The sequence below is a fragment of the Mustela lutreola genome, chromosome 10 (assembly GCF_030435805.1).
Source record: "Mustela lutreola isolate mMusLut2 chromosome 10, mMusLut2.pri, whole genome shotgun sequence".
NCBI classification, from domain to species: domain Eukaryota; kingdom Metazoa; phylum Chordata; class Mammalia; order Carnivora; family Mustelidae; genus Mustela; species Mustela lutreola.
In genome coordinates this window covers 1889686-1914008 of record NC_081299.1, presented here as the reverse complement: position 1 = coordinate 1914008, position 24323 = coordinate 1889686, and the positions used below count along the sequence as shown (strand labels likewise).

At 68.4% G+C, this 24323-nt stretch overlaps 1 protein-coding gene across 3 annotated transcripts; it reads right to left on the bottom strand.

Moving 5' to 3' along the window:
- Positions 1–2939: 2939 nt before the first annotated feature.
- ARHGEF16 (Rho guanine nucleotide exchange factor 16) lies at positions 2940–23318 on the bottom strand. 3 transcript variants are annotated; one of them, XM_059135651.1, is made up of 16 exons: positions 23218–23313; positions 17054–17239; positions 15314–15917; positions 13410–13455; positions 12171–12340; positions 11043–11099; positions 10541–10701; positions 8459–8611; positions 8194–8323; positions 7596–7670; positions 7179–7271; positions 6037–6188; positions 5515–5706; positions 4551–4624; positions 4032–4133; positions 2940–3536 (listed from the first exon to the last, which is right to left on the bottom strand). In XM_059135651.1, exons 3-16 carry the CDS (start codon positions 15896–15898, stop codon positions 3397–3399), a joined length of 2130 nt encoding a protein of 709 aa, XP_058991634.1. In that variant the 5' UTR covers positions 15899–15917; positions 17054–17239; positions 23218–23313; the 3' UTR covers positions 2940–3396. The 3 variants fall into 3 exon arrangements, with proteins under 3 accessions (XP_058991634.1, XP_058991632.1, XP_058991635.1); XM_059135649.1 differs by lacking the exon at positions 17054–17239 and having other exon boundaries at positions 23218–23318; XM_059135652.1 differs by lacking the exon at positions 17054–17239 and having other exon boundaries at positions 6037–6149; positions 23218–23318.
- Between the last annotated feature and the right edge of the window lie 1005 nt (positions 23319–24323).

Below are 24323 nucleotides of genomic sequence, written 5' to 3'. Positions count from 1 at the left end.
ACCAACTTGACCCAGTAGGGATCGCACTTGACTCAAACGCCCGGACACTCTAACGTCACAACACGCGTGACGTATTTGGGAAAGAAGTCGGAGGGCGGTCGGACGGAAGCGGCTAGAGCATTCTGCAGAATTCAGCATCTCTTCAGGTCATAAAGTCTTGGAAGTCGGGGTGGGTACACCCAGGAGCTTTGTTGATGATGGTCACGCGCCAAGATCCTCTTGCGAGTCTGGTGCAGAAACCAGGGCTCAAGTCTCCGTGAGCCAAGGCACGCGGGCAGCTGCGCCCGCCCCGCACACCCCCCTGCTCCCCCGGGCCTGGCCTTCTCCTGCCTGCGCTGTCCACCTTCCTGGCGCTGACCCAGGAGCCCCCAGCTCTGTCCTTCCGCTGGGAGAACGAGGCCTAGGAGATGGGGCCCCACTTGGTCCGAGCTGGACGCCCCCGAGATGGATGGGGCCTGGGTAGGGCCCTGTAAACGCTGTCGAAAGAGTGAACAGCTTCGCCGGGAGGGAGACTAGACGCCAGCATCCCCACCCCTGCCCTCCTGTCCCTCCCAGCGGTGCTCCCCAAGCCCCACTGGGTGAGAGCTAGAAACTAGGATGTGAGGCTGTGGGGAAGAGAACCCTGCCCTGGGGCCCAGGACGCAGAAGGGCCGGCAGACGAACGAGCGGGACTAGGTGTGAGCGGGGTGGAAAGCGTGGCCGTCCCAGGAAGCGCGTCGAACCCACGACATCCTTCAACACGGCAGCAAGACCCATCCGTGCCCGCGGTTATCAGGCAAAAGGACACATGAAGCCCCGAACGCTGCCAGGGGTGGAGGGCCCCCGATCTGGTGCGACCCCAGGCCCGAGCGCGCCCTGCGAGGGGCCGGCAGGTTGTGACGGTTGGGGGAAGGGGGTAGGGGTGTCTAACACGGGCCGGGGCTGGTCTCAGGACAGGTGGCAGTAACCAGGGGTGACGATACAGTGTGCGGAGGTCACGGACTCCCAGGGCCCCTGAAGGTCTGGATGGAGACACCGACCTGCACGCCTAAGGGGCAAAGGTCAGTGGGTCTGGGGGCGCTCGTTGTGGCATGAGCATGGGGAGCCCCAGGCACTGCTGGGGTGCCACTGTGGGCACCAGATGTCGTTAGGGCCTGGGCCCGCCAGACACCCAGGCCCTGGAGGGAAGTGGGTCCTCCCTCCAGAGAGGCCCCAGAATGTTGTGGCGTGGTCCTAGTAGCTAGTGGGGGGTCCGGGACAGCGTGGTGTCTGTTCCCTCCTGGTTGGCTCACGCCCTAGGAAGCCCTGATGGCCGCCCACTCCGCAGTGGGCAGAGCATCTTGGGGCCTGTTTCCCCGCCTGCAACAAACGGGGCTGTGCAGCTGGCTGGGGGGAGGGGCCGGGCTAGAGGCCTCTGGAGACCCCTGCCCAGCCCAGCAGGTGTGGCAGGGTTCTCTCCAGGACGCCTGGTGTCTGGGGGTGGTGGGATGAAGGGGTTGGAGGCGTCCTTTAAGGCCTGAGGTCTTAAGGTCAGAGCAGGCTCTGCCTGGGAAGGGCCAGGGTCCAGGCTGGCCTGCTCTGCCTCCAGTAAGGGGCCCCAGGCCGAGCAGAGGCCCTCGGGGGACTGAGTGGGCCCTGGTGCTGCGGGAAGCCCCGCCTTTCCTCTCTTCACCGTCCACGTGCCTCGGCTCCGCCAGATGGAAGCCGCCGGGCCCTGTGCTTCCTGATCCCTCTTTGAAGGGTGTGTGTCCTGCGCTGGACGCTCTGCCCTCCCGGCACCCCAAGCACCCCGGGTTCTCTCCACCCCAGCTGAGCATTCTTCCTGCTTGAGAGGGTAGAGGAGGCGTCAGCCACTCTGCAGACGAAGACCCGAGGCCGGGTCCTGGTGGCAGGTCAGGACATTACGGCGGGGCGTGGGGCCTAGAGCCGTGCAAACCCTCCCTGCCCCATTCACTGAACATGCCCCAGGCCCGAGGACGGCTGTAGGCAGGGGGTCCACGGTGAGAGCCAGCAGGCAGGCCACCCCGCTCCTCTCGGGCACACACAGAGCTGCGCGCCCGTGCCCTGTCCTGGTGACCCCTTCGCCCCCGCCAGCTGGACAGGGAGTGGGAGGAGCTCCTAGGGCGCCTCCAGAGAAGCCCTGCCCTGCCGCCCGCCCTGCAACCTGACCTGTCCCATCCCCCACCATGCAGAGTCCCCGCCCAGGGCTGCGGGGCTTTGACCTCCGCTGGGCCCTTCCAACTGCCTGAGGCCACGGACGTCCCCTCCGAGGTCAGTGGGGAGGCGCTGCCCACCCCCACCCCAGGTGCCGAATTCCTTCTCCTCCCGGATTCCTTTTGCAGGGCTCAGGGCAGCACCGCCGCCTCCTCTGCACTTGGGCCACCCACAAGCTCTGTCCCCAGGAGGCCCGGGCAGGGCAGAGGGCTGGGTCCCCATCTCCCACTGCCCGCAGGAGATGGGGAGCCGCGCTCCTGGCTCCTGGCTTCAGACCGGGCAGATCCTAATGCCCGGAGCCCCTGCCGTGTGGCCCTGGACCGGGGCAGACCCATCGCAGGATGGGCAGGACGTGACCCAGCCTTCCTGCCTGGCCTAGCAGCCCCGAGCCCAGGCCGGCCTGCCCTCCCCACCCACACGTGCATGCCAAGGGGAGTAGATGGCTGAGGGAGGTGGGGACTGGGGGACATACCAGCAGGGTCCCCAGTCCTACTGGCCAGGCTGAGCCCTGCAAGGGACTATGTGGGGAAGGGGATCAGGAGTCCCCGGCCGTGCCCCGCACCCTTCATGTGGACAGTCAGGCCGAGGCCACAGAGGAGCAGGGGGGACCACGAACAAGGGGTTCTCCCGAGGCCCCAGGACCCACCCCAGGTGCCACACCTGGGAGCCAGGCCCTCGGCACCTTGGGGCTTCCACAGGGGCTCATCCGGTGTCCTCCTGGGTAGGTTGCCAGGGAGATCCAGGCGTTGAAGAAATACTTTAATGTCTGTGAAAACCTCAGCATCTCTGCACTGTCCCCGCAGGGTCACCTCCCTCTGGCAGGACCTCCTCTCCGAAACTGGGGTGCCTGGACACCCAGGCCGTCTGTCCCACACAGGGACAACGGAGAGAGCTGAGCCCACGTCCAACACAGCCTCAGGGTGCTGGGGGAAGGGCAGGGCCCCTCCCTGGGGCTCCAGGGGGCTCCGCCGGGGGTGGGGGTGTCAGGCGGCTGAGGCCCGAGAGCTGGCTGGGAGGCTGGTCCCTGGGGCCAGTGGCAGGCCTGACCTTCCCCCCGGGAGGAGTCTGGATCCAGCATGGAGACTCGTGAAGACCCAGACCGCTCCACTTACTGGGACAAGCACCCCCCTCCCCGCCCCCACGCCAGGCCGCTGCTGGAGCCGTCTAGAAGCAGAGCCCGACCACGGCGCCGCGGCGAGCGGGCTACACGTCCGTCTCCACCCGCAGACGCTCCATCCGACGCACGTTGCCCTCCACGGCCACGCGGCTGGTGATGCTTCGGGCGAAGTCCTCGGGGAACCAGCCCGTCTCCCCGTCCCTCAGCCGCTCGCCGTAGACCCAGCCTGAACACAGATATGGGGCAGGTGAGGGCAGGTCCGGGTTCCCGGAGACTGCAGGGCCAGGCCTCCTGCAGAGCAGAGCAGAGCAGCCCCCGCTCCTTCGGCAGGGCCTGGTCTGGGTCCTGGGCCCTCCAGCCGCTGCTCCGCCTGGACCCTGGCGTCAGCAGCTGAGCGCGCCCCGGCCAGCTTCGGGGCCCCCTGGAGGAGCACAGCCCCCCTCCTCCTGCTGAGGACAGAGCGGCAGAGAAGCTGGTTCTGATCCTGTGACTCAGGGACCTTTGAAGAGGCCCTGGAGGGAGGGGCTGAAGGGCTCCGGATCGGGCCAGGCCCACAGAGAGCCGTGCAGAAACCGCGTCTGCGGGGCCCGGCTCAGGGTCAGCTGCCCGCACCTGGCGTGCTCCGGACCCTCGTGTGGGCGCGGACGGACTCTCACTCTGGGGTCCACCCCACCTCCCCACCTCCATCCGGCCACCACCCAGGCGCAGCCGCTGCGCTCACCGTCCTCCTGCTCCAGGACCAGGACCACGTCGGCCTGCTGCAGCGTGATCTCGTCCGCCTGCCTGGCCAAGTAGGCCTTGGTGATCTCCACCTGGGGCAGGTCTGCGGGGGGCAGGAGGGAGCGGGTGTCAGCGACAAAGCTGTCCCCAGGAGGGCCAAGGCCAGGGGCTCTGCTGCCCCAGGGCGGGCAGGGCTCTGCTCCTAACGCATCCCTCGCGGCCCGGTCTCGGTGGGGCCTGGGGGGCCCCGGACACATGGCTGCTTCCCTCCAGAGGCCACAGGACAGGCTGCTCCTGCTTTCAGAGCCAAAGCACCAGCGCCAGCAGAGGGGGACCTGGCTTCTAAGGGGCAGGGCTGGAGCCAGGGTGACAGGTCAATGGGCACTGTGGCCTCAGTCAGCTCCAGTCCCTGGGCGCGGGGCAGCCTGCTCTCCCCGCACAGAACAGGAAGGCCCTGGGACAGAGCTGGGTGCGTACAAGCACCCACACGTACGCGGCTCAGCGTGGAGCAGGCGCTTACCTCCTTTGTTGGTGGGGCCCTGCCCCTGCCTCTCCCCGTGCGTGAGCGCCGTGATCCACCGGGCCCGGTCACTCCTGCAGTTGGAGCGGGGATGGGTGACGCCCAGCCTGGGGCTTCACACGTCTGGCTTCACACGTCCCGCCCGCAGTGCGGCACCGTGGAGACATGGGGGTGGCACAGCCAAGGGTTCCTTGAGCGTGCCCACAAAGCCCTCAAGGTGTGATGGGCAGTGGCCACGAAGGCTCATGCTGCCTGGGCGCCCTCTCCTGACCCTCACAAACCACCGAGGGGCCATGTGGAGGGCGTCACGGGCAAAAGGGAGGGCAGGCAGGCTGACCCTGAGCCCCACCTGCCCAGCATCCCGGAGGCAGGCGACAGCCTCACCCCCACCGCCCGGGCCACACCGTCTGCTGGTGCTGGGCCCCAAGCCTACTGTCCCGTGCCAGTTTAAGGCTTTAAACCTCCCGCCTCAGCCTCCCATCTGGAGGGGGCATGGAGACCAAGCCAGCCCTGTCCCTGCCTCCCTCACCTGCTGAGTGCCTGTGGTGCTGGCGTCTCCGTGTGCTGCCCACCCCCTCCAGACAGTTCTGACCTCACTACCCCCCCACCCCACCACCGGCACCTGGGCTCCAGCCCAGCCTGGTTCTCAGCAGAGGCCTCCTGCCTCAGGGCCTTTGCACAGCCGTGCCTCTGCCAGGCTCCCTGCCCCCCCCCCCATGGCATTGTGCCAGTCAGGCTTCCCCACCAGGTGCTCCCTTCCCTGCCTTGCTTTCCTGCTCCGTAGGTGCTCCCTGACACGCCTGACGGTCCAGCTGCTCGTCTGGCTGGCGTGTTCCCCTCCCCCCTGTGTGAACTCTGGGAGAACGAGGCTGCCCTGGCCTCCGACGCAGGGCTGGGTTCACGGCAGGTGCCCGAGAACTCGACGGCACGAACCCCTGCTCCCAGGAGCCCTCCCCGGACTCACGCAGAGTCGGAGGACAGCAGGATCTTCTCCTGGAGGCCCTCGCTGTTGTGCAGCAGGGTCACCTGGAAGGGGTGTGGCACCGAGGAGCTACGGGTGCCGCCGCCGCCCAGCAGGCCGGGGTCAGAGGGCTCCATCTTCTGGACCCGGATGTGGTCCACCTGGGCGTAGTCCTGAACCATGAAGCTGTCCTCGCTGTGGGAAGACAGGCGGGTGGCCAGCTGCAGCGGCGGGGGAGGGGGGTGTCTGTGGGCAGCCTGGGGCCCCTACCCAGATGGGGGCACACAGTCAGCGGGACGTGCCTGAGAACCACCCCCCAGAAAACACGGGCCGTGTGCTCTCTCATCTGGGCCGGCAAACCCTGGTCTGCGGGCCACGAGAGGCGTCTGGCCACCCCACACGTCGGGGGATGCAGGCCGCTGCCAGGGACAGGCCGGGCTGGGCGGGGGACTCCAACTCTGAGGTCAGGGGCGGCTCCCCGGGCCCGATGGCAGGGCCACACAGCCCAGCACCACGGTGGCTCACCTCTTCTTCTTGGTGACCACCAGAACGTCGTTGAACAGAAACAGGTAGCATGTGGGCCGGCTGGCCAGTTTTCGGAAAAGCCTGGTTTCTTCTACCACGAAAAGCTCCCCACGCTTCAGCAGCCAGCGGGAGGCAGAGATCAGCGGGAGGGACTGGAAGGAGGAGCCGGACAGGCGCCGCTGCTGGGGTGGGGGCCAGGACAGCGGGGGTCCCTGCCTGCAAGGACTGGGGACCGGCCTCTCGGGCTGGACTGCGGAAGGCAGGGCAATGGGGCCTCACCTCACACAAAGGGCTATTCAGTGGGGCGACAGGCACCAATGGGACAGCTGCTCTGTGCCAGGTCCCGGCCCCAATCCTGCCCTCAGCCAGGACAGGCCCGTCCTGCCTCCGGCCAGGCCCCTGCGGAACGCTCTCTCCAAGTGGGAAGCAAAAGCCATTGTGGGGAAGTGTCCACACACCCTCACACCCCTCTCCAGGCCTCCGTGCCCTGCCTCCAACACGCGGGGGCCTCCTGTCCTGCCCACAGCACCCGCCGCCCCGGAGCTCCGGCCCTCCAGGCAGCCCCGGAGGTCAGCAGCCCAGCGTGATGGAGGACAGCAGAGCCCGGCCCAGAGAGCCGCCTCCAGGCCAGCTCCTGCAGAGGGGCTCCCGTGGGGAAGCGTCTCTGTGCCGGCTCGTCACCTGCTGCCGGACAGCCCCGCCCCCGCCCCCGTGGCCTGGGACGCAGCAGGCCTTGCTCGGTGGGGACAACAGCTTGGGCCCCACCTGCAGGATGTCTAGGCCCGTCCCCAGAACCGAGGGAGGCCCACGACCGGAACGGGGCCTGACCCCGTCCCTGACCCCATTCTCAGCGCTGCGGGGAGCCCTGGTCCGGGGCAAGCCCTCCGGCCCACCGGCTGCCCGCTCCGCTGCCGCCCCTCTTCAGGCAGCCGCCCCCGGACGGCCCCAGGTGGGGGAGCACAGGCCAGACAGACCGGTACGCCCCCCTAGCCCCAGGCGGGACGACTGCCGCCAGGGGACCGGGAGCCACAGGGGAGACTCTGGTGGGAAACTGAGGCCCCGTTGAGGGGCCGTTGAGGCAGGGCCCGGGGCTGTGCCCCTGCGCTCCCGGGAGCCGGCTCAGGAGGGGAGGAAGCCCCTACCTTGACCCGGCCGAAGTCCAGCCGCGCGTGCAGCTCGTACATCTGCTCGGTGCGCTCCATCCTGCGGGCACCCTCGTTGCACTGCTGTACCAGCTGCGGGGCCAGAGGCGGGCGCTGCCGTGGGCTGGGGCCCGACCCCCCGCCGCCCACGGCTCCCCAGCCCACGGCTCCCAGCCCACGGCTCCCCAGCCCACGGCTCCCCAGCCCACGCCCGGGCCGTCCTCGCTGCCGCCCCCACGACGGGCTCCCCGACCACGTGCGAGCCCTTCTCCCTCTGGGCCTCGGTTTCCCCATCAGCCCCGAGAAAAGCCCGGTGCGGAAGCCCGCCCTGCCCTCAGGGTCCCCCGCACTGGGCGGGAAGGGACAGACCTCGGCTTGGTCCCGGTGCCTGCGCCTCTCCCCCCAGACGCCCCTCACCTTGCTGATGGCCTTGAGCGCGCGGCTGGCGGCCTTGTACCTCTCGGGATGGCCTTGACTCTTGAGGCAGAGAGTCTGCAGAGCGGACCCCGCGTCAGGCACCATGTACCCTCCTGCACTCCAGGCTTCAGGCCTGCGTGGGGCACAGCCCCCCAACCCACAAACAGCAGACCCAGGTGGGGGCCCGTGTCCAACAGGCTCCTGCCAGGTCAGGCTGGCAGATGGGACCCTGGAGAGGGCACCTGCCCAGGACCCCAGCCCTTCCAGTCCGCAGCGGTCTCGGCCCAGTCTGGGGAAGCCCCTACAAGGACCGTGGAGGGTCTGACATCCCATCGGTCCAGACCGATAATCCTCCAAGCACGACCCACGCACTGCCTCTGGGGGCTTGGCAGGCCCCCGCCGTGTCTCCATCTGCACATGTGCACAGGACGCACACCTGCCTGCGTGCACGTAGGACATGGGCACCTGCACACGTGCCTCTCACCCCCCACCCCGCCCCTCGGGCCCACGAGCGGCATTTCAGAGGCCTGAGGCCCTGCAGGGAGCTCCTGGGAGCCTCTCGCTCCCTCCCCGGCAGGGGTCGGCGCGTCCTACTCACGTCCGTCAGGAGGGGCAGCCGGGTCACCCTCTGCATGGGGAGGATCAGGAAGGAGATCATGGGGAGACCCCCGCACGCGGGGCGCTTCTCAATCTCCTTCAGGGCCTCGTGGAAGGCGGCGTTGCTGTTCCTGCAGCAGGGAACGCTCCCTCAGCGGCGGCGGGGGGCCGGGTGCCGCCGGCAGACGATGGGCCGCGAGCAGGACTGTGCTGCCGGGCTGGGGCACCCGAAGTGGCCCCCCCGGCCGCAGGGAGCCCGCGCTCACGTCAGCTTCTGCAGGGCGCGTTGCTGGTAGACCTCGTTGGAGCAGTAGGCGACGTAGGGGTGGAAGTGCTTCTCGGCGTGCTCCTCCAGGATGTCGCTGATGTCCTCCACGCAGACCTGCGCCTTGTGCCGCTGCTCCAGGGCCTCAAAAAATCTAACCGGGCGAGAGCTCTGTGGAGGCCTGGCCGTCCCCCAGCACGTCCCCCAGCACGGCACACGCACACGCACACACGTGCAAACACGCACGCAGGGGCAGGAACCCGGCAGGCGCGTGGGGGCCCCGCTGCCCGGGGAAACCCCAGTACACCGGCCGCTCAAGCCTGACAACCGGGCTGACCCGAGACCCCTTCCTGCTGGATTCTGGCAGGGCCTCCTGCAGACAACACGGGCCGCAGACGGGCAGGACGGGGAAGCCGCTGCTCTGATATGAGTCCTTGGACTTGGGTCAGACCCGCCGGGCGCCTGGTGCCCTCTGCCAGCTCAGTGTGAGGCCGGGGGCTCCAGGCGGGCTCCCCAGCAGTGGCCGCCAGGTCCCGCTTCCTCCTGGGGTCCCCTTCTGAGATCACCCTTGACCAGAGATCAGGAGGACAAGACCGGGAGGGAAGGAGGTCCCAAGCCCCCAACACCACAGGCACCACAGGGCCTGCCGTCGGTCAGCCCCACCGAGCACCCGGGATGCGGACCCCACTGGCCGGAGGGCAAGGATGGGCAGCCCCACCCCTGCGAGGGGGGGCCGTGCTCCAGTGCCCCTCGAGGAGGCCAGGGCGAGTCTCAGGGAGGGGGAGCAAGGCCCTGGCTTTGAGGACGGGATCTCTCAGACCCTGCTCGCCAGGCCTTGCTTGACCCTCTGCCCTGGGGGGCACCATGCGTCCACAAGGGGGGGGCACTCGGAGAGCCCTAGCTCCTGGGCAGCCCAGGCAGACGGGGACAGGAACGGACAAGGACCCTGCCCCCTGAAGGAGGGCACGGGAGGCCCCAGCTGCCCAGGTGTAGGGCCGCACGCCGGTCCCTGGGTGGGCGGGCCACACCGGTAAGCGCCTCCTCCAGCCATTCCAAGGGTTTCAAGAAAGTTCTGGGAAAGGTAGCCATCAGCTGCTGACCCAGATAACTGAGTCCCAGGGAGGCCACTGTGACTGGCTCGAAGCTGCCAGGACCCAGCTGGAGCAGGAGGCCGGACAGTCGTACCCCGGGACAGTGACGGCCAGCCAGAGGCCCTGGGGAGCTTGGCACAAACAGGACAGCTGGCCCATGGTGGGTCCAGGCCCTCCGCTGTGCCTGGGGGACGTGCAGCAAAGGGTCAGAGCCGGTGGAGGGTAGCCGCCTATCCCAGGCCCCCATGGAGTCAAAGGCTGTGAGGTTCCCCCATCCTGACCCGTCTCCAGGGACAAGTCAGCAGCCCTCCCCCCGCACGGCCCTGAAACTCCACGGGGGCCACAGGCAGCAGGTGCGGGCTGGGACGCGGGGAACCGGTCTGATGCTGATGTGAACAAGCCACCTTCTCTCACCTGTCCCCAGCCGAGTCTGCCAGGGGCCCCGGACCCACCTCTTTGGGTTAGGGAGCGTGCTGAGGCAAGAGGGGAGGTGTCCCAGGGTCTCCTGGGGCCCAGGCTGTGTGTGGGAGTGGACACACACACACTCACAGACACATGTGCACACACACCCAGCCACACACCTGCACACGCACAGAGACGCACACACGCAGGCTCCTGCAGGCCCGCGGTGGCTCGCCGGGCTCCTCCACCGCTGGGCCCTGTAACCTGAGCTCTGGGCCGGGCACCGGACACCATCGGGCACAACAAGACCCGAAGCCCCAACTCAAGGCCCTGCCTGCTCCGTCTGGTGGCCGGTTCAGGGCTTGGTGCTCAGCCTCTGGCACGGGACGTCCCGTGGGGGCGGGGCACTCAGCCTGTCACGGAGCCCAGCACTGGGCGGCCTCGGGTCCCTGCATTCCCTCCCCGCCCCCAGCGGCTCCTGATCTCCCACCTGCGGTCCCAGATCCAGACTGTCCCGACACCCCAACACCGCCCTGCTGCCCCAGGGGTGGGCGAGCACCCTCACGGGCGAGCGCACAGCAGGGCCTCACCTCTGACTGGCGCTCAGGACGTCCAGGATGTTGGAGAAGAGGTGGTGGTGCTCCGTCTGGGTCATGGTGGCCCGCAGCTCCCTGGACTGCAGGAACTCGGCCACCAGGACGCCCAGGCTGTGTTGGTATGAGAATTCCGACGTGAGGATCTCGAAGATGGCCTGGGGGGGGACGAGAGCCGCTGCTGGGGCCACTGTGCGCCTTGGGGACAGGGCCAGGGTGCAGGGCAGACTCGGATCAGACGTCAGCAGCAGGTTAGAGGGGCACGTCTCATGCCCTCAGCTCAGCCTCTCATGAGCTGTGATGCTGGCAAGGACCCCCACGTGCGTCCAAGAAGGGGTGATGGAACCCCCGCCCCCGCCCAAGCCAAGGGCACCAGCCATCATCCCAGTGTCCGGCCAGGAGGCGGGAGGCATTGCCGTGGCCGCCGTCCTGCCCCGTGTGCTGTGTGGCCTGCACCAAGTGCTGGGCACAGAGCTGGGCATCCCGCCCGGATGCTCACCTCCTGCCGCTTGCGTTCCTCAGCAGACAGCTCGTCCAGGAGGCCGGACTCCACCACCTGAGGAGGGCACGGGCCTGGGAGTCATGGGCTGGGCACATCCTGGAAGCCCAGCCTCCCCTCCCAAGAGCCTCCCCTCCAAGAGCCCGCCCGTCGCCGAGGAAGAGAGCTGGGCGTCCAGAGGGAGCGGCTGACAGACACCACTGGGGTGAGGAGGGGGCTCCCGCAGAGCTGGCCTGGGGGCTGAGAGGCGTGCTGGGGACAGGGCCATAACTCAGACACACGGGCCCAGGTGAGTCTGTGCCCTGCCCATGAGATCTGGGCACGCGGTCTGGCTCTCCATGCCCTCAGGGCCCGGGGCCCCCCGGCCGGTAAGCCCCTGCCTTCTCAACCAGCCCAGAGGCTGGTCCAACCCCCAAGGTCAGGTGGTGCCCCGAATCTCCGGCGGCGTGTCCCGCCCCGACCCAGGAGACCACACGCCTGCAGCTGCCCTCCCTGCCCACGGGCTCCAGGGCCACTCTGTCCCTGGGCTCTCGGGGATGGGTCAGGCGTGTGGCTGTCCTCCTGGGGTCGTGGGGTTCCTCCCCACACACCTGCTCTGGACACCAGGGGCTCTGTCCCAGCCAAGCTCTTCCCGGGGCCCCCGGGGCCTGCTGGGCAGGGACCCGCCGTGATTCAGGTGTGGGGGTGAGGTGGCAGCGTGACCACGGCATGTGGCTCTCTTGAAGCCGAGGCCTGGCCCTCCCCCTTCCCCTGCTGTCTCGGACCACTCGGACCCTCTGGCGCTCTCTGGGGGGGCAAGCCCCTCGGAAGGGGGTCCCTTTGCCCACAGCTCCGGCAGATCAGTCCACGTAGGGAGAGGGCGAGGGGCTCACGGGCAGGAGGCTTGTCAGACGAGTGCCGCCGATGGCATGTGGCCCTCATGGATCTCCCCCATGGGACCCAAACCCACAGAGCCCTCGGGGCAGGGCAGCCCGGAGCACAGCAGGAGGGGAGCTCCCTGCTGCAAGCTGGGCCTAGAAGGTACTTTTGGAAGGCTTGTCCCCCCACCAGAGGGACCCAGGCTGGGTTCGAGGGGCCAACCACCCACGGGCTTGGGCTCAGGACCTCAGCCCTCTGTCCGGGTCCTACCTCTGGGAGCTGACTCCAGGTGACCTGGGCAGGCCGGTAGCTTTTGACTACGATGGGGGCACCCGCCTTTCCCGTTCCGTCGGGGCTGGACGGTTCACCGAGCAAGTCATCGTCGGACTCGTGGCTGGTGTTCAGGCCCCGTTCCCGGATCTCCTGGTAGAACCCGGGGTCTGGGGAGAGGGGCTGTGTCACCTGCAGGCCGGGGAGCTCTGAGCGGGCGTGGGAACCTGCGAACCTGCAGGCTGAGTCCTCCCAGGGGGGCTCTGAGAGTGTCAGGCGGCACAGGGCCCCCCAGAGCAGGCTCCCCTCGGGCTGGCTGGCTCCCATGGCTGTGCTGGGCCCCGCCCCGCACTGGGGTGGCGTCCCCGTGCAGAATGTGGCACCTGCAGGCTGAGACTGAGCCGACAAATCCCAGCCACGGGGGCCGCCATGGGCAGGGGCTGTTCCCAGGCTGGGCTGAGCGCAGGTGCTGGCTCCCAGGAGCCCATCCCCCAGAGGGGCAGCCCCGCTCTCCCGCTCTGCAGCAGCCCCACGGCGACGGGCCGGCCCTGGATCAGGGCAACCCCCACGCGCCTCCTTCCCACCCCGCCTGAGATACGCTCACCACAGCTCCTCTCCCTGTGGCAGGAGGCTTGTGCCCACCCCCCACCCCCAGGCCCACGGCTGTCCAGAGGCTGGCGGCTGGCAGGGAGGGAGGGCCCTTCCTGGCTGGGTCCCTGCGCTCTAAGCCCCTCACAGCCCCGGGTGCTGCATCCTGACGGCACAGACCCCTCCCCCACCTGCTGGCACCCCACCCCTTGGCAGGCTACACACACTGCTCTGGGCCCTCCTGAGCCCCCACACCGGGCTCCTTGCACACCGTGACATGTACAGGCAAGGCACACAGCGTGGGTGTCCACACCTGGGGCCGGCGCCCTCTGGCTTGTCTTGGTCCCACCGGTCACTATAGGCCTGGCCCATGCATGGTTGACAAACGTTCCCTGGGGTGAGTGCAGAGGTTCTGTCTGTCCCCTGCACTTGGAACACTTCAAAAGGGAGCACGAGGGAACTTTCTAGACCCAAGAGAACGGCACAGATGAGCCACCGGGACCTTCCATCCCTGGAGAAACCTCTCTCGGCATGTTCTCACCGGAGGGCACCAGCCTCCCCGCCCCCCAGCAGCCCCAGAGAGACCAGCCTCCCCTGTGCCAGCCTGGCCTGCGGTGGCTTCCTGAGGTCGCCTCCCTCGGCCAAACTCACCGTCCTTGAAGGAACCCTTGTGCGCCCGCTTCCGCCCCAGCGTCCTCTGTGCAAACAGGAGAGACACAGACACGCCAGCAGTCAGCGGGAGGGGAGGCAGGTGTGAGTCTGCCAGGAGCCCTCTACTCCTGGGGCCCAAGCACCTCTCGGCGCCACGCATGCGGCCTGTTCAATAGCGGGGGCTCTGCCAGGCACCCACAAGATGCTCAATAAACGTGGAGGGAAGCCAGGCCACCAGGCAGAGGCCAGGGTGGGTAGGACGGGGTGGAATGGGGGCTTGGAGCAGGCAGGGCAGGTTGACTGGGAGCTAGGCAGATCCAGGAGGTCTGCCTGGAGGAGAAAGCAGGACTGAACTCATCAAGAGCTGGTGCTCAGGCAGGTGGGTGCTCCAACCGGCTGTGAAGGGAGCCCCACGCAAGGCTGGATGGGTCTGGCCAGAGGGGCTGAGGCAGCCCAGGGCTGGGAGCTGGGGCCCCACACAGGGCCTCCAGCAGTCTGGGACCTGGGGCGGCAGGAAGGGCGGAGTCCAGCTCCCAGCATGGGTGTGGGGTCCCAGCAGCTGCTGGCAGGACTGCAAAGGCAGGTGGAGGTTCTCGGGGATCCCCCACACGTGGCCCCAGCAGCTGCCTGCTCAGAGCCTGCCTCCTTGGCCAGGACACGGAGTTTTCCCGAGCGGGAAGCCATGCCGGCTCCAGGAAAGGCAGAGCTGGTATCTCGGACGAGTTGGGGCTTGAAGGGCTGGAAGGTGCAGTGCTCCAGCCACACCCGGCTCCCACGTCCTGTGCCCTGCACCCCCCTCCCCCCCGCCGTGCCCCTCCTGCCTCTAAGCCCATGCCCCTCGTTCACACCTCTGCTTTAATCCCTCCTCCTCAGGACCCTCTCCCCTCCCCCCGCCCCTGCCCTGAGCAAGCAGGGAGCCAGCCCCTCCTCAGTGCTCCGCTGGCCCTCACACCTGAGCACCCCAGGGCACCCCTGACCCCTCACTGCCCTGGGAGCTCCCTGGGGCTCTGCCTCCAGGGCCCCCCTCAAGACCCCAGCGCCGGCCCCAGGAGTACTCGGGAAACGTCGCTTGCGCACTTGGCCCAACAGTGAGCTGGCAGCTGGCCTGGTCCTGGGCTGCGGGCTGCTGGGTTCCTGAGGCAGCTTCCGGGGCCTGGGCAGCTCAGGGAGGCAGGCAGGGGCTGTGCCCCACCTCCAAGGCCACGGGCATCTTTCAGCAGAGGACAGCGGCCAAGGTGCATCCCAAGGCTCCCCTCTGCATGCTGGCTTGCCAGCACTGACGGCTGCGCTTGGCTTCTCCCCGGACTGGGGCCACCGCTCACAGTCCCGGGGCATTCCTGGCAGAGGTGGCCGCGGGAACAACTCTGGGCACACGGACCCCAAGCAAGGGTGCCCTTCCCACTGGCCCCGGGCCAGCCCCGCTCTCTCAAGAACACCGGAGCACAAGGGTGTTGGGCAGGGGAAGGAGAGCGTGTGGGCAGAGAGGGCACCAGACTATCCCTGAGCCCCCACGCAGGGGCCCACTGGGCAGACCGACCCAGGCCAGGTGCCGCTCGGAAGCCCTCCCTCAGCTTGTCCCGAAGACAGCCTGGCTCCCCCTAGGGCTCAGAGAGAGGGGCTGTTCCCTCTCACTGTGGCTGGGAGTGGGGACCCTGGAGCCTGAGGGCCTGGGGAAAGCCCCGGACCTTGCTGAGCCTCAGCTGCCCCATCTGTAAAATGGGGATGTCACACTCAGCTCACGATCTGCTCACCATGCGTGACTGGGGTGAACCAGGTCAGGGATGTGCACACAGTCGGTGCTCCCTGGGCCCACGCTGCACCATTAGGTGAGGCCCTGTCTACAAGCTCCCAAGGCCCCTCGAGGCACGGCCCCTGCCCCAGTGTCCAGGCGGATGGGCCCCTACCTTATTCTTGGCCGGACACCGAGCAGGAGGTGGACTGGACTCCTCGGCCAGAGCTTGGAGCTTGGGGCTGAGCTGGATGGGGGTCCTCTCCCGGCCCGACGCCCCCAGGCCCTGCATGGCTGCCCGGTAGGATTGGTTCCGCAGGTTCCGTCTGAGCGCTCCCTCGGGGCCCGTGTCCACGTCCATGTCGTCCAGGGAGAAGCTGGGTGCGGAGACGAGCCGGGGCTCCCTCCGGGCAGCTTCCTTGCTGAGCACGGCCGCCCCGAAGCTCTGGTGGCGGGCTGGGGTCTTGGCCTTGCTGCACACGGCCAGGCTTCTGGGGATCAGCTGCTGAGTGCCCATCTTGAGGGCCGCGGGGCTCTGTGTGCTCAGGACAACGGTCCGTGGCTCCTCGTCCTTAGTGGACAGAGGTGGGGGCACCGAGGTGTCCAGCTGGAAGGCGGCATTGTCCCTGACTTGCAGGGAGTCCCGGACCATGGGCAGCCCGGGTGCCGGGTTCCCCCTGGCATCGAGCCGCAGCTCGGAGTGGAAGCGGTATTCCAGCAGCTTCTCTTCCAAGGAGCTGTCCGAGTGTCGCTGGGACATGCTCTGTGGCCACCGCGTCCTGGGGCAAAAGCGCAGGGGTGAGGGCGGCATGCAGATGTGCACCTCGCAGCCCCCCTGCAGACGGGCCCATCCATGGCTTCCCAGCACCCGCCCTGGCCGGAGACCCCACTGGGGATGCAGGGCTCGGAGGCCTAGAGCAGAGCTGGGGAGGGCCTGGCCCCCAGCGCCCAGGACCCCTGGGGAGGTGGACGGAGAGGCTCAGGCCTGCAGGGCCCCAGGCGGCTGGGACCGGGCCAGAGGACATGCCTGCTTCTTCCGGTGGGCACACACACCGAGGACAGACCCCACGCCCGGGCTGCAGGTGTGGGGCAGTGCAGGCCGCCGGACCGGGGCCCTGGAGACCTGAGCCGCGGCAACCCTGGGCCTCTGGGCGCCGTCTCTTGCCGGTCAGGGCATGCACGATGGTAATGCCGTCTGGGGGGTCTTCGGACGCCCGCTTCAGACAGCACAGGCCACGACCCCAGCCTCCGCCGTGCCCCCAAGCTTAGAGCAGCAGAGCCAGGCTCTGCCGCTCTGGGTTGGGGGTATGACCTCATCCCACCCCCCAAACACCCCGGCTGTCCTCACTCTCGGTGTGCGAATGGAGAAACCCAGGGGCCAGCCCTAGGATGGGGGACGGAAGTATGGGTCACCAGGCTCTGAACCCAAGCCCATCTGATTTCAGACCCTTCTCTTCGAGGCCCTGTGTGGCGATTCCGCCACGGCCGGTGTCTCCCGGCCTTGCCACACGTCCAGGGATAGACACCCTTGGTGTTTTCCCCCGTTGATGAACTCGGCACAGGTGAACTCAGAACGGGGCCAAAAATCCCTTCCTCCAGAGTCTGGCCGGGCACGGTCACCGCGTGTGCGTGGACACGGAGGGGAGGGAGGAGCTGGCAGCCCGAGCCCCCGCCTGCTCTTCCTGCGTCCCTTGGATGCCAGTCCCCCACGGCGCCCCGAGCCCCGAGCCGTGTGGAGCCCGCTGACTGGCGTCTGTGGGCCAGCTGTTCGGCTCATCAGGGCTGAGGGGTCCGCTCCACCGGCGTGGACGGCCCACCGCCACCTTCCCACTCAGGGTCGGGCAGAGCCAGCGCCAGCCTCCCGCCTCCGGGGCACCAGCATCTGGCCAGTGACCAAGCCGTCCTGAGGGGCCACCTGCCGCCGTCGCGTCGCTGCCCTCCGCTGCGTGTTCCGCCTCCGTTTCAAAATCTGCAGACGGGCAGAGTCACAATGAGGCCAGCCTCCGGAGGCAGGAAGGGTCGCCCAGCCCAGCCCGGCCACGATGCGCGAGTCCCCGTGGGAATGGAAGGCCGTGCCACCGTCCGGCTCCTGGCTCCAGACCTGCAAGCGGGACAGGCGCCGGCTTGGGACGACTTGGCCGAAGACTCACTCTGTATCTCTTCCTTTCAATTTTAAGAAAGCCGCGCGGCACGGCTCCCTGCACCCTTCCTGCAGACACACGGCTTGCACGTGTTACGAGGGCCCGTGAGGCTGGGAGCCCATTTCTCGGATGGAAGAATTATGTCTCTACATCACCAGCCCAGGTGGCCCAGGCTGGGCACAGTTTCGCCGCCCGGGGCCGTGTGCCCTGCAGACCTGGGGCGGGAGGCAGGCCCATTGTCTCCGACAGCCTGGGAGAGGGAGGGTCTCACCTCCTCTCTCCCACCCTGGGCGGCCAGAGGGGCTGGGGCCTGTGCCGGCAGGCACGGAGCCTCTGGAGCCGAGGACTACCCCTGACATTTGCCGCCCAGCCTTGTATCAGGCCGCGTCCCCTGGGAAGTTCCAGGCCTCAGCTCCAGAATCCGTCTGCGAGGGGCGGCCGGGCTCTGGAGGGGTCCGCACGGAGCATAGTTGGCCCTGGCCTCTGGCCGGGCCCCCACACCCCCCTCTCCTGGTGCACAGGCTCTCTGCTAAAACCATCCCAGAGAGGGTGTGCGGCCGAGCCTCCACGGAGCTCCAGCCACCCCCTGCCCGGAGGACACCGCCCACGCATTCCTGGGGACATTCTGAGTCACCGGCTGCTAGGACGGGTGGTGCCGTCCAGGCTCACCCACCCCCGTGTTAACTTCGTCTGCATCGAGCCAGGCCGGGCCCAGAATGGGGTTGCTGGCAGATGTTGCTCTATCTGGGGTCCAAGCAAAGTGCACCCAGGCGGGTAGGGAGCCCGAAGCTGCAGACGTCTGCCAGGACTCTTCTTCGGGCCTGTACGGCGGCTGCACGGAGCCAGGATGCAGCAAGGCCAGCACCGCCCCCGCCCCCCCAGCCCCGAGCCGCCCTTCCTTTCCGTCGCCCCCACCCGAGGCCCCAGGCTTGGGTCTTCTTGGACCCGTCCTCTGGGCCTGGACCCTGGACCCCAGACCCTAGACCCAGCCAGGGACACGGCCTCTCCCAGCGTAGGGCAAAGTCTGCTCTGGGGCCCGAGGTGCTCCAACAGGAACCTGTCAGGCGAGCCACTGCCGGGTGTGACCTCCGTTCCCAGCAAGGTGGCCGCACCCACAGGCCTGGGCTGCCACCAGTCCTGGGACCAGGCCTGCAGGAGAGGGAGTGCTGTCTGGGGCTCCGCAGGGCCTCGCAGGGCCAGCTCTGGGGAGCCACTGCCCCCATGGCCACCCCTGTGTCTCCCTCCTCCGAACATCCAGGTTCCCACAAGTCCCTGGACACGGGACCAAAACTCAAGCACCAAGACAGGCATCGCGGGGCGCCTGCGTGGCTCAGTGGGTTAAGCCGCTGCCTTCGGCTCAGGTCGTGATCTCAGGGTCCTGGGATCGAGCCCTGCATCGGGCTCTCTGCTCGGCGGGGAGCCTGCTTCCCCCTCTCTCTCTGCCTGCCTCTCCGCCTACTTGTTATCTCTGTCAAATAAATAAAATCTTAAAAAAAAAAAAAAAAGACAGGCGTCACCTCCTCTGCTGCCCTGACACCCGCCCCGGTCCCCTGCCCCCCACCCCCACCCCAAACCCCACCGCTGACCCCTGATTCCTGCTCCTGGGAGAGCTCCCAGGAGGAAGGCCGGCATCGGCCCCTCTCCCGGCTGCGTGGACGGGACTCCAGCCCCCGTGAGTCAGCTCAGCCAGCTCCAGGGCAGGAGCGGGACGCCCGCGGCCTGCCTCCCTCGTTAATCATTCCCTCGTGTTGAGTCGGGTTTTCCTCCTGCTCCTGTGGCCCCGGGCATCCCTCCTCCCTGCCTCCCTGCCTCGTCCGCCTTGGCCGTGGGCTCCGCACGGTCCGTGGATCGGCTCTGCTCAGTGGATCGGCTCCGCGGCCTCCCGGGCCCCTCCCCCGCCCCGCCCACCCCAGTCCTTTCCTGGGGTCCCCCACCTGTCCCAGGCTCCAAGGCGGCCTCACACGCGGGAGAGCTTTGTCTCGGGCTGGTAACGGGCCGAGATCAGAGCCCCAGGGAGACATTTCTTCCAGAACTGGAGGTCTCTTCTCTGGTCTAGGGTTCTGCTGCCGGCGAGACGTCTGACGCGTCCAACCTCGCCTCCCCGGATTGTGGCCTGAGGTCCCCCCCGCCCGCTTTACTGGAGAGTTCTGGTGCTCCGGCAGACAACCCCAAGTTCACCCCTGAGCCACGGGCTCATGCCCCCTTCCAAGCCCGTCCTCGGGTCTGGCGGGTCTGGGCGTGTGCTGGGGCCATTTCGTCCGCACTTCCTCCCCGTTTTCCCCAGCCCCTCCTTGGGGGCAGCCTGGGGTGGGCGCTCCGGCCCCTGGCGTCACCGCCGCAGCACCTTGCCCTCTCCTGCCCGTGCTCTGATCGCCCTGCCCTCCGTGGGCGGGTCCAGCCTTTCCACCACACCTGCCCCGCTGCGGGCCGGCCTGCGAGCGCCGGCTCCTGCTCCAGGATGCTTCCGGCTCCTCTTTGGCCTTGGCCCATCCATCCTCTGGGCCTGTCACACCCTCGCAGGCACCAGGCTGTCCGCAAAGGCACACACGTGAGCGCAGCGGCCCCGTAGGCTCCCGGGCCCCCCACTGTCCCGGCATCTTCGGCGGGCGGCCTCTGCAGAGTGGCCGGCCCAGTGACCTCACTGCTGCTGCCTTCGCCCGGTGTCCTGGGGCCGGTGTGAGGGAGGGGCCAGGGCACAGACTCTCCTCCCGCTGCCTTCGGGCAAATGCCGGCCATGCTGTCTGGGCAAGAGTGTTGCTGAAAAGGAGGCCAGATGCTCCGACCTCTCGGGTCCCAGGGGTGCGGCTGCCCCCGGCACAGGGGGCCCCGTGAAGCTCCTCCAGGGAGGCCCAGGGCAGTGAGGGCTGCATGCTGCACGTCTGACTGCCCGAAGAGTCTGTGGGTCCTTTGGGAGCAGGGACAGTCGCTGTCCCCAGGGTGGGCTCAGTCCCCAAACTGCCGAGTGAACGCTGGCCATCAGGATACTTGCTCTGTCCTAGGCCCCTTGCTCTCAGGCTGCGTCCTCCCCAAGAAGCCCTGGGGTTCCGTGCGCAGACTTAGCTTCCAGCCACCAGAAACCGCCATGGATGCATCAGGGGGGCTTCTGGATCCGTCCGTGCCACCACTGGGTGACTTCCTGCTGTTCCTGCTCCAGGGGGCTGCGGAGACCGGTCTCCCACTGGGTCCTTATAACCCAGGGCACAGAGTCTCCCTCCGCAGCACGTGCAGGGCAGGAAAGGGGCACTTGTGTGGGACGCAGGAAGGGCAGCAGGTGGGGGGGGGGACCCGACTCGGGGGGGGGGAGGGGCAGGCCGGAGCGGCGGTGGGCACCGTCCTCGCTGTGGTGCGGCCCCTCACAGCCCAGTGCCCCCCGCTCCCTTGTTCTTCCCGACAGATGGGCTTCCTGGGACTCGGCGGGCTCTGTGCGGTCTCCCCCCCACTGCCTCACAGATGGACCAGCCACTCCCCCAGCCAGCAGGACCCACACCACTTCCCCCGGGGGGCCTCCGTCCCCTCTGCCCTGGCCTCGAGGTCCGGCTGACCCCACCCTGCCTGGTGGGGCTCAGCCTCTCAGCACCATCCGCCCCACCCTGTTCCTTGCTCAGGCTGACTCGAGCCACGATGATGGGCTTGTGCTTGGGTACTTCTGCCCTGCCAAGCCCGAGCCTCAGGGTCACACGGAATTTGGGGGCAGGATTTGGCGTTTTAAGTCACAGCGCACAGCAGACGGTGCCACCTGCAAGACGGCTGGGGACGGCTCAGGACTCAGCTGGGGCAGCCCCCACCCCCAACCCAACACTTGGCAATGCCCAGAGACATTCGTGGAGGTCGCAGCGCTGGGTGTGTAGGTGGAGATCACGGGCGCCCCACCCGGGGAAATGTTCTGGAGCCAATGTCTGCAGCACCAAGATGGAGAGCCTGGTGTCACTGACCAGAGGGCCTCCTGCTCAGGTGGGGGTCAGGGAGACGCACCCGGCCGCCGGCAGCACCCTGTCTGGCAGCAGGGAGGGACCGTGCTGTGCCTGACCCCCTGCTGCCCCTGCCACCGCGGATGCAGGAGCCTCCCGGTGGCCTCTGGCTCTGAGGCTTCCCGGCGCCGGAACAGTCACAGAGAAGCCCGCCTCCGGGGTCAGGTCAGGCAGTGCCCCCCTCGCAACCACAGGCTCACCCACGGCTCGCCGGCTCCTGTCTCTCGGTCCAGAAGTCCCATAAACTCGACCCCTGTTCCAGACGGGGCTGACACGCATGGTGTCCCCCCAAGAAGCCCCAGAGCCCTGAGTCCGACAGCTCTCCTGACCCGGTGGCAGCAGGTGTCTTCCAAACGCTTCCTTGCCCGCTGGGCCTAGAGTTCGTCATGCCCTTCCTTCGGAAGGTGGTATGTTCCCCGACACGTGAGGAAAGCCGGCGGGGCCAGGCTGCCCGTTGGCAGAGAGCTGGGCAAGGATGGGCCAGCGAGCGAGCAGAGATTCCTGCTGGAAATAAAGAAGCCCCGACACATGGGGGTCGCCTGCGCACGGAGCTGCGGCTGCCGTCCATCTGGAAACCGAAACCAAAACTCTGGGCACCAGACACAGGGTGAGAGCCGGTGCCCGTCGGATCACACACAGACCAGCGTCCTTGGGGGCGGTGCCTGAGGGGACCCTAGCAGGCCGCTCGGCTGCCCCCTTGCTTCCTCAAGCACAGTGCAGAGCCGTCCCCGTTGGGTCGGAGCCCAGCCCTGGGAGCCAGAGCCTCCTGGCACAGGTGTCTCCCCACAGATGTCCCTGAGTGGGGAGGGGCCCTCTGCTCGGCTCACTCCCTCTTCCTCTCCAGGCGGCTTCTGTCCAAGTGACTGAAGACCTCACTTCTGGGAACCCCCAAGACCCTGCCTCCTGCTGCTCTCTCCCTGCAGGACTCGGGAGACGCGGGGCGAGGCCCTGTCCTGTGGCCGGCGGGCCTTGCCAGGGGAGTGTCCAGACTGCGGCTCAGGTGCGCTGACTCAGTGCCCTCCCTGCGGGCACCTGAAGCCTCCCCTTCCACACAGGAGGACTCTGCTGCCCGGGGGCTTATGTCACTCGCCTGAGTTCACAGGGACCCAGGATTTGAACCCAGGGGCCACCACACCCCTAAGCACTAGGCTGGGGGTGTGTGAGGTCAGACTCCGCAGGTGCCCCCTGATCCCCCCAGACACAGAACAGGGGCAGACTGTTCACCTCAAGGCCACAGGGAGAGTCAGGCACTCCTGGGCTCCAGGTCTGGTGCCCATGTACCCCCATGCCCAGTGCTGCGCTGAGGTCCGCCCCGAGCTCAGAAGGGATTCTTGCTTCCCAGATGCAGAAACGGAGGCACGGAGACCGGTGCGCAGTGAGAGGGGCCGCGGCCGCGCTCCTGAGGCCGCGGCCCCACACTCCTCCCTCCTTCCTCCCCTACCCGCTGAGAGCGAGCAGGGCGCCCGCTGCTGCGTCTGCCCCCCACCCCCCCACCCCCGCCGCCGGGGAGGCGCTTCTTCCCGCGTCGCTGGAGCGCGGGTCTTCATCTGGGGGCCGCTAACTGGAGGCCCAACTGGGTTTGGGCAGCAGATTCTCCAGGGTTTGGGGGGAGGGTGGTTTCGTGCGCCCCCGCCCCACCCCCATTTTCATAGGTCCGGGGGCTCCCCGCGGTCTCCGGGCTCCGCCGTCTACGCAGGAGAGAAGCGTCCCCTCGGGGTGCGGACGGAGCCGCCCGGGGGCCGGAACGGCAGGGGCGGCGGCAGGACGCCCGAGGCCGTGGGGGGCTGCCCGCGGGGGTCCAGACGGGCCTGGCGCGCTCCGTCCCGGGCGGCGCGGGCGCAGGGACCGAGCCGCGAAGTTCCGCCGACGGGCGCAGCGCGGGGCGGGGCGGGGCGGCGCAGGGGAGAGAAGGCGCCCCGGGGTCACCGGCCCTCCCCGTGTCCAGCTCGCGCCCCCGGCCCCAGGCTCACCTGCGCCGCGGCGCGGAGGACGTGGCGGCGAGCGGGCGGCGGCGGCTCCGGCGGGTCTGGCTCCGGGCCCCGCGCCCCGGCCGGGCGGCAGATCGGGCCGCGCTCCCAGCCGCCGCCGGGTCCCTCCCAGGCCCCGCCCCCCACTTCCTGCGCGGCCCCCGGGGAGGCGCGGGCGCGGGGCCGTCGGGCCAGGTGGGCGCCCGGGTGGGCGCGCGGGCCGGCGGGGCGGGGGCCGGGCGGGGGCCGGGCGGGAGGGGACGGCGGCGCGCGCCCCGGGCACCTGGCCGTGCAGCCTGCGTCACGGTCCTCACCTGGCCGGCCGGCGCTCACGTGACCCGCTGGCCGGGCGGCCGCACCTCCGGAGCCGCCGTGTCCGCCCGCGGCGCCGCCCCCGCACCGCCCTCCTCGGTGGCTGCCGGTCTGTCGCCCGCGGGTTTGGGGCGGGAGTGGCCGGCTGGGATCCTGAATCCGCTCCCACTCTCCTTCCGGGCCTAGCTAGGCTGCCTCCTCCTCCAGGAAGCCCTCTGGGAAGCTGACTAGCTCTGCAGGGAAACCTGATCTTTGCGAGGCAGAAGAGGCCCCAAGCTCTGGCCCCAGAAGGCGGCCCAGCATGGCCCAAAGCGCTCGCGCTGCCTTTACGGTGTGGCTGTGGATGTGAAATGTGGGGGTCCGGGAGCGGCCAGTCAAGAGAGAATTCTTGAAGCCTCTTGGGTGCAAAGAGGGTGCTTTTATGAAGGCAGGGGGACAGGACGCGCAGGCGTTAAGAGCTGCACTGGGGTCCCCAGGAGGAGCTGGGAGGGGGTCGGGGTGAGCGTAAGCCTCTCAGGAATTTGGAAGCAAGGGAAGCAAGCCCTCCAGGAGGGGCTAGCTGAGGTCAGGAGGAGGTCATTTCCGGAAGTCAGAGGGAGGCAAACCCTAAGGGACTCTTAACTCTAGGGAAAACACAGGCTGCTGGAGCGTGGGGGCGGGGCGCGGCCGCTGGGGGATGGGCCTCGGGCTGCCGCGGGATGGAATGAGCGCTGGGTGTTACTAGAGGCTGGTGCATCGCTGACCTCTACCTCTGAAAGCACTGTGCGCTACATGTTAAATAACTGAATTTAAACAAA